The following is an 8,700-nucleotide window of genomic DNA, read 5'->3' on the forward strand; positions in this document are numbered from 1 at the left end:
GTTCTCCACGTCCTTCTTGAAGTGCGGCGCCCAGAACTGGACACAGTACTCCAGCTGCGGCCTGACCAGCGCCGCATAGAGGGGGAGCAAGACCTCTCTGGACCTGTTAATGATGCCCCTGTTGATGCAGGACAGGGGGCGGTTGGCTCTGCCTATTGTTTCGTCGCATTGGTGACTCATATTCATCCTGCTTATGTTTGGAGTTTCTTTCTGCTTTTGTTTTTTATTTTCTGTTTTAATACCTTCTTACATGCCAATAAAACTCTACAAGAAGCATTTACTTAAGAGTTTTTTGAAGACAATCAGAGACCATACTTGTAAAGAAAGAGCTTATGCAGATATTAAATCTGATAATTTATCATACATTGGGAGAAATGTGAAAATGAAGGAGTCATTGTGCTTTGGGTGAATCTGATATCTTTTATTAGATCAACTTAAATAGTTGGAAAAAGAATTTTCTTAGCAAGCTTTTGGGTTTCAAAACCCTTCATCAGGCTGAGGAAGCATTTGCAGTTGGTGTGTGCTCTTCCTGGATGGAATGAATAGACCATGTGTGCTCTTCCTGGAGTTATTGTGCACTACTTCATGCACGGTAAACCTCCACCCTCATTTGCCTTCACGTGCCTATGCTTGTAATGAAGTGATATTTTAACTATAGGTTGCCCCTTATGTTAAATACATGTATGCCAAATCAGACCATTTGTGTAGGCATTCTGTTAACTTCAAATGTAAAAATTATTTTTTAATAAAATAAATCCTTCTGATTTCTTCACTATAGAGCAGTTTCAGTGGTGATGCCTGATTATAATTTTACACCAAACCTTTACAACAATTTTGAGGAAAGACAAGGAAATACTGATCTGTTTTTTGATTGCTTAGTAACATGCAGCTTTTAAAGTTTAGCCATGCTGGAATAGCCTCTAAAGGTCTAACAATGACAGGAGAGCCTCCTAGTGGACAGGCAGTGTATGCTGCAGAAGGATTTTTTTCTATCTGCCTAGCTATGCCACCTCCCCAAATAACATAGCTCCACAATCTTACTCTTCTGACAACAAAAGCCTTGTCTATTGTAGAGGTTTCACTGCTGTTTTATATTATGAAGATGGTGTCATACTTTCCACATCCCTTGGTGTATCTATGGCAGCTTCCTTTGTAGGGTTGGCTGCAGCATACATTTGAAGAAATGGACCTATGAAGACCTTAGTCATATGCCAGGTCATGAGACAGATAGGTAGCTGTGTTAGTCTGAAATAATGCGGAAGGCAGGCAGGAGAGCACACTTCTTTGTATTGCTTGATTAGCTAATTAGAAACAAAAGGTGTTGGCGGACATATCACACCAGGCTCTAAGCACAGTCAGTTAACATTTTATCTTCTGCAGGTTTCCCAAGCTTTCCGTGGGTTCTGTATGTACGGATTCCCTCTTATGTGATGACCATTTTTATACCAAAAATTTGTTATATGCGAGGTCAGTTCAGTCTTACCTGATCGGTGTGGTGGAAGCCTGCAGTCAGCTGCTTTGTGCAGTGCATCATGGGAGTGATGCACAACAAAATATAATCTCCTGTGTGGATGTGTGCTCCTCACTTGCTGTCTGTGACACATGTTTCTGTTGTTGCCATCCCCATTATGGCTTCTAAGCATCCTGCTAGCTTATCTCCAACTGTCTGCTGCTGGTGAGTACCTAAATTGTCATGTAAAAGATGGGTGTGGGAGTTAGTACAGTCAAGGTCTTGGAATGTATCTCTATTTGTTACATTGTAAAGTGGGTTCCCTTTATGTGAATGCAAGTTATACACTGTTTTCCAGGAATGCACATACTGCATAAAGTGAGGGAAACTTGTACTCCTGATTATTTTAGAAAAATGCTATGCCAGATTCGAGTAAATTCAAGCAGCATTGATGGTATGTTGTATGCTTGCTCTTTTCTTACATTAGCATTAAGGACAATTTTATCAGCTTAAATGTCAGGTGTAATGTGTGCTAGGTGAAATGTTGAACCTTGTTTGCTTTAAATTTAGTCACTGTAGAATATTAGTAGACTGATATTTTTCAGAAACTCATTCAGAAACTTAAAGCTAGCTTGCAGTAACATCATGGAAGTTTTCTGGATAATGGAAAGAAACCAAACTTGTACAGTTTTCATCATGGTAAGTTACATGGTCATCAGAGATGGTGTCTGATACAAAAAAGGAAGACTAAAGAAAAATGAAGGAAAATGGAAAAGCAAATTCAAGTGCAGCAGCAAAATTTCCATAAAATAGTTTTTAAAAAGTTCTAGAAATTATTTTCCAATGAAAAGGTCTGCTACATTGGTCGAAACATACTGTAATGAAGCTAAGCTCTAATTTTCATGTTGAGTTGGAATAATTAATAATTATAGTGAGATTCATAGAGAAGGGGTGTCATATTTTTAATGAAAAACATCACCCCTCCAAGGCAGATACACTGTACCATTAAGGGCACAGTGGGTTGGCAATATTTTCAGGATGGGGTGGAGGGACCCAGAATGATCCAGATTGGGTTGGAACCAAATGGGCACTAAGACCTAGCTGCTGCTTTTTTCTGCCACCCCGTTGCAGCATGCCAGTGAAAGTACTCCTCTGCAGCAGCCCGTGCCATCTGACTGAGGTGTGGCGTAAAATATCCCTGTAATAGATTATAACTCAGAAGCCACTGCAGTCAGTGGGACTTCAACTGGCAGAACTAGTATCTAGCTTTATCTTGATCATAATTATATATTTCTGTGTCACAATGGCCATTTAAACTGGCAGACTTTAATTGTAACTATTCTACTCTGAATGTTTCTTGGTTGAAGACCTGGTGATTTTAAACCAGGATAGTCTGAGTTGGCTTTAACACAGCTGGCAACTCTGCTTTGAATTCTGCATGCCAAATAGATTGTAGGACTACATTCTATTTCAAATAAATTATTTTTTTGCTATTGCTTGAGGGGATAATGCATTTTCAACTTAGCAAAGGAGTCAAAATTGCTTTTGTATGTGCTTTTAGAGGAGCATCCTATGTTAGCAGGTGGTCCTTCACCTGCACTTGCTGCATAGCCCTAAAGAAGTACTGGGCTGAAACATCCACATCAAAACAGAATGATGAGATTAAAAGAGAGTGCAAGTATTTTAAAATTAGCCCTACAGACTATTACATAATTTTAAGATGGACTTTTCAGTATATCCATTTGAGTGCCTACATCATGGAGTTCTTAATTGCACACTGTCACTTTTGCATAATTCCTGATGGGAAGCAAGGGGTAGGAAGCAAATGTAGAGCAAGTTGGTTACACATTAGTATAACTGCAAGATATTTATATTGTTCAATAGAAATGTGAGGAACAATAAACAGACCCACCTAGACTTCTGGGGGGTAGACTTTTCTAGGAGGTTTTGTGCTCCTTTAGTATCAGTTGGTGATAATATACTGAAGTTTTTTGGTTGTAAGCAGATGCAGGCACAAGCTCATTAGACTGGTCAGCATCTAACCATACTTGTGTTTCAAACTCACGCATGATCTGAAATGCATCTGAACCCTAAGCCTCTGGATTTGGGACTGTAAGTAGGATGCTGATCAAAGGTTTTGGAAACATCTGAAGCCCCAGGTGCAGGTAGAAGATGCTTGTCGGTAGTAGGGCCACTTATGGTTCTGGGCTCTTGAATTTGGAGTTAATTTTGGCTACTTTGGTCTCAGATACAAGTTAAATAAAAAAAATTCTGAAATGAATAAATCACAGAAGTGCATATATGGTTTTATATGCCAAAGCTTCCAACCTGATAGCAGTCCTACACCAACTTATTAATAGAATGATAAGAATATAATCTATTCTCTGAACGGATGAATTAAATTTGAGCCAAATGATAGATTTAGTGAACGTGTTTTTATAAAAATCAAAGTACTAAGGTATGCTGCTTTGAAAACCAGAGTTGTTTTAAGACTTAAGAGAATATCTCCTTGTGCGTACAGCTCAAACAGGCCATCAAGGAGAACCTGACTAGATACGAACACAAGGAAAACTTCACTCATTTGTCACTTTCCAACCTGAGGTAAAACAGTGCAGTGCCTTTGGGTTTATCAGTTCGGGCTTTTTCACGATCCAGTTTGCCATTGGCTGCTGCAAACCACCCAGCGGTCTCCTGTGGCGCGAGGCCTCTAGGAATCGTCCTAGTACAACAATTAAAACCCAGGAACAACTGCCCCCCCTCCCCGCCGTCCGCTAGTTTTCCTTAGGAGAGGCAGTCAGTCGGGCTATGCCGAGTTACGAGACCTGGGGGCGGGGGCAGCTTCTACTTACAGGTTGCTACTGCAACCCATTGAAAGCTGCCTCTCGCCTCGCCCACTTCCCTCCGGCTCCACGGAGCGCCCCGCACGGCCGCCCCCCCGGGACAGGGAGATGCTGACCGGAAGCGGCGGTTGCCAGGCAACCGCGGAGCCATTTCCGGCGGCGCGGGGCGGTGCCCGGTTGAGCCGGCTCCATGGTGCCCAGCAAGTGCCGGCCCGGCCGGGGCAGCAGGGCCGGGGTCAGCCCCGTAGGTGTTGCGGAGGGGGTGTGCTGGGCCCCCCGAGCCGCGGGGCTCGGGCAGCGCTGCGGGGGGGGCCCTTGGCGGGGCCGGGCGGGAGGCAGCCGAGCAGCCCTGGGCACAGCTCGGAGCAGGTGCCCGCGTGCTGCGGGCCGGGATGGGCCCAGGCCGGAGGCGCGAGGGTTTCATTAGTGTCATCTCCGCCTCGCACCCACGGTGCAGTTGGGGGACGTAGACGGGCTTCTGGGCACCGCTCTGCCCGTCCCGCCCGCTCGTGGTCCTGCCGCGCTTGCCAGTCTGGTCCCAGCACAGGGTTGTGGGACCTCGGCCCACCGAGCAATGGCATGCGGCCCGCTGGGCTCCCCACGGGTCGGGGAGTCGGCTGGTGTGGGAGCCGATTCCCAAGTGCTGCACAGCTGGAGCCGGCCCGGGCTGGGTCTTGCCCCCTCTCCCCACCTGCCATGAGGGGTTGGGGTTGGGGTTGGGGCCAGGCCATGACTCCTTCCAATGCCAGGCTGGGCGGCTGCCCCATTTCCCCTCTTCCTCTCCCCCACGCTGCTGCATCGGGTCCTGTTTTAGTGCCCCGAGGACTGGATCTGCTCACAGTGGGGAAAGGTTGGGCATCACTGCTCTACCGGATAAATGACTGGAGCTGGAGAACTTTGCTCGTGAATAACAGCAGCATGTCTAACCTTGTGCAGATTTTTGAGGCTGTCTGTCTCTTCTGCTTTTTCAATTTGCAGGTTAACAGTTGCGGGCTTCAGCTGGTTATTCAGACCTCCTCAGTGGCAGAAAGAAACAAACCAGTGAGAATTGAATATGATATTACTCAGTATTGAAAATGGACTACATTGGATAATCAAACTGTTGTGGATAATAGGCACCAAACCCTTGTAGTTAAAATAGATTCTTTTTTTAATATGTACCACTTTGACCTGTTAATGTTTTGTTTGGTTGGTAGTATGAATTTTTCACCACTGGGGGAAGGTGTTTTATAAAACAGAAGCACTGCAGCTAGCCTGTTTTATTGCAAGTCCAAAATAAGCGTCAGCACTTTGCTGTGCTTTGCTTCTGTTTTTCCTGGACTCTGTACGTCATACAGCTGTACGGTACCATCTATTGAATCATAAATGTACATTTTCAAAGTAAAGATGTTAGGTATGGTAACTTTTCTAATGGATATCTGTTTTACATATCAAAATTTAGGCTGAGATTTTTTTTCAAAGCTACAGGAAAGATTTGGACATCCAGCTGCTGGTAATTTTGATGGGATTTTAGTGTTTGGATTCTTTGGGCAGCTTTGAACATTTTGCCCTAACTGCAATATTATTTGTATTTTCTGCCCACTTTTTGTTGATGATGAAATCATTTTTGAATGAATGAGACTTTAATCTATTTTAGATATTTAGAATATGTTTTAATTTTAGAAAGTGATGATTGTGTATTCTTTTTTAAACCAAATGGTGAAAGTTAGGAATTATGTTATTGAGTAAAGTAATTCTACTATTCATAATTTTCCGGAACACACAGATAGCTATCTTAACGAAAATCTATAACTAATAACCAATTTATATTTAAAGACAGTACGTTATTTGCATTAAGTAGAATGTTTCATGTATATCTCATTTTAATATTGTATTACAGTTTGAACTCAGAATAAATAAAGAACAGTCATCTTTCCACAGTAGGCTCTTGCAACATGACTTAGAAAAAAACTATGCAGGAAGACAAGGTAATGTTGGAAGACCTCAAATCAATCTGTCTTTTCTTCTTTAGCTAAACTGTGTTAATTATAGATGTAAATTAGAAGTAATTATTTAGAATTTGTTGGAAATAATTTGTCACTATCTGTGCTGTAGTTCTGCATTGATAGAGACTTTAGAAGTGGTACATCCAGCATTCATAGAAGAAGGCTATTTTTAAGCCCTTCCAGGTATTAAGATTTTTCTTCCTTCTCAATTTATTGCATTTCTTCAGCAATTGAATTAGCTGAATAGCAGTTTCTTGAACACTTTGTAACTTTTACTGTGAGTTATAAGAAAATTAAAAAATATATGGTGGAGCAGATTCAAAACAAAGAAACAACCCCCACCATCCCTAAACAGCTCTTCAGTAAGAGTGTTCTGTGTACAAGAAACTTCTTTGTGCCTTATACAGTTGATTTTATGCAGTCAGTTGCGGATTTATGTTGTTTTTTTCCTCCAGGAGATGGAAGAATTTTAAGTCCTTTGGTACGTAATAAACAAGTGTATGTAGCAGCCAATCTTCCAGACCCTGTTGCTCTGGAATTCAAAGAAAGTACAGGAACACTTTCTGCATTTGGAGATTCTTCTGGTTACACAACTGCAAAATCCAGACCCCGGCAGGAGAGCCATACTCTTGGTTCTCATATTTCAGGTAACCTTGAGCACTTGTTTGCTCTGATACACATTGGCCTAAATACTTGCGAATTGTATGTATTGTGTGTCTTATTGAAAGGTTATGAGAGAGATGTTTCTTTTCATCACATGTTGGTAAAAACTATATATATGAATTTTTTAAATCTATGCTCATGCTTTCTGCTCGGGGTCAGTTTTATTTTAAAGTTTTATTTTATCTTGTGTGTATTGGCCTGAACGTCTGTGGTGAAACTTATTTAATAGAATTTCTCTGGCATCCTATTAATTAATTATATTTTTTATCAATAGTTATTTTGTTGTAGCAATTATTTTCTTAATACCAGGGTGGCTACAGTAATTGGCCAAAAGGAGCAGGGTGCTTAAAAAGGCTATACTGGGGAGTCCTGGCTTTCTTTATTTAAAAATCTCCAATTCTCTGATTTAACACCCCCAAATCTGCATTCATCCATGATTTAAAATGAAACATCTAGCCAATTGCCCATCAAGAATGATCTGGGGGAAACGGGGGGTGGGGATGGGGGCCCCATGCGCTGCCCCCACACCCTGCCACTCCGCATCTGGCTTCATGGCCAGAGGAGGATTAATGTGTACTGGGGCCCTGGCCAAACACAAAATTGGAGGTCCCCTCCCTCTATGGTCTGGGCTGTGGGCAGGGGGGCAGAGGATGAGGGAGCACATGCTGACTCTTCTCCCTGCTCCCTGCATCCCCATCCCTCCTGCTATGGCCAAACATGCATGCACAGACCAGTGCACACTATTTTTACTCTCTCTACACATGGACACACAGACACAAACATACTCTCCTTGCTAGGAACACAGACCCATGTGCATGCATGTACGCACGCACGCAGGTGGGCATGCACTCTCCTCACTCATTCTCTGCACATGGATGCAGACACAAACATACTTTCCCTGCTGTGAACACAGACGCATGCATGCACACACGCAGATGGGCATGCATTCTATTCACTCACTCTGCACATGGACACACAGAGACGCATACACTCTCCCTCCTGCCATGAGCATATATGCATACACATGCAGATGGGCATGCACTTTACTTACTCTGCATGTGTACACAGACAGAAATGCACTCTCCCTGCCATGAACAGAAACGCATGTGCACCCTCCCCCCTCCACTTTCCATCACAATGAGGCAGCCACCTGCAGCTCTGTCTTGGTCCCCCTGGCTCCTTGTGCCCTGCCCGGCAGGGAGCTGCTGCCCAGCTGTGTCCTTCCAGCTGCGCACATGCCTGGGCTGGGTTGGCTCGGGCTGGGAACTCTGTGCCCCCTCTCATGTGTGTGACAGCGCTGGGAAAGGCGGCTCTGGTGTGGGGGTAAGGAGAATGTTGAGGGCTCTGCCTCTCCCTCTTCCCGCCCAGTGCCACTGCCTGCCTTGCTGGGCAGCACAGCCTGGCTCTTGGCCACCCTCCCTCCCTCCTAGAAGGCACTCGGTTTCAACTCTAACAGCCATTCTTTGTAGCAGCAGTTCAGCACGTTTGATTGTCATAGTCTATTTATTTGGGGTATTATTCTCTCAGCTTTGCTGAAGTCATTGTTAAGTTTTCAAAAAAGGAGGGAAAAAATGTGCAACAGATAAGTGCTAACTCTGCCTGAGTTTGGAATAGCTGGCTGAGTTTGGAGGAATGATGAAAATAAAGATATTAAATACTGTAGGCTCTTGCTGAAGTACTCTGTGCCACTGCTGGCTCCCAGGGTCAGAGGGGAGGAGAGCTTGCAAGTGGCTGCCGCCACTCTGCATGCAGCTGCACACAA

General features: G+C 43.7%; 1 protein-coding gene across 3 annotated transcripts in view; it reads left to right on the top strand.

Moving 5' to 3' along the window:
* The first annotated feature begins 4,442 nt into the window (after nt 1–4,442).
* Nucleotides 4,443–8,700, top strand: part of LRRC49 (leucine rich repeat containing 49) — a 125,800-nt gene continuing 121,542 nt past the window's right edge. Inside the window, exons 1-4 of one of the 3 annotated variants that reach the window (XM_019533459.1) lie at nt 4,443–4,534; nt 5,269–5,331; nt 6,170–6,257; nt 6,731–6,922. In XM_019533459.1, the coding sequence (XP_019389004.1) occupies nt 4,481–4,534; nt 5,269–5,331; nt 6,170–6,257; nt 6,731–6,922 (397 nt within the window). In that variant the 5' untranslated portion in view covers nt 4,443–4,480. Of the gene's footprint in view, nt 4,535–4,667; nt 5,332–6,169; nt 6,258–6,730; nt 6,923–8,700 lie in introns of those variants that run through there. The other 2 variants (XR_002100751.1, XM_019533458.1) reach the window with 2 other exon arrangements.

The sequence above is a fragment of the Crocodylus porosus genome, unplaced genomic scaffold, assembly GCF_001723895.1.
Source record: "Crocodylus porosus isolate Cpor-Errol unplaced genomic scaffold, CroPor_comp1, whole genome shotgun sequence".
In the NCBI taxonomy this organism is placed as follows: Eukaryota; Metazoa; Chordata; order Crocodylia; family Crocodylidae; genus Crocodylus; species Crocodylus porosus.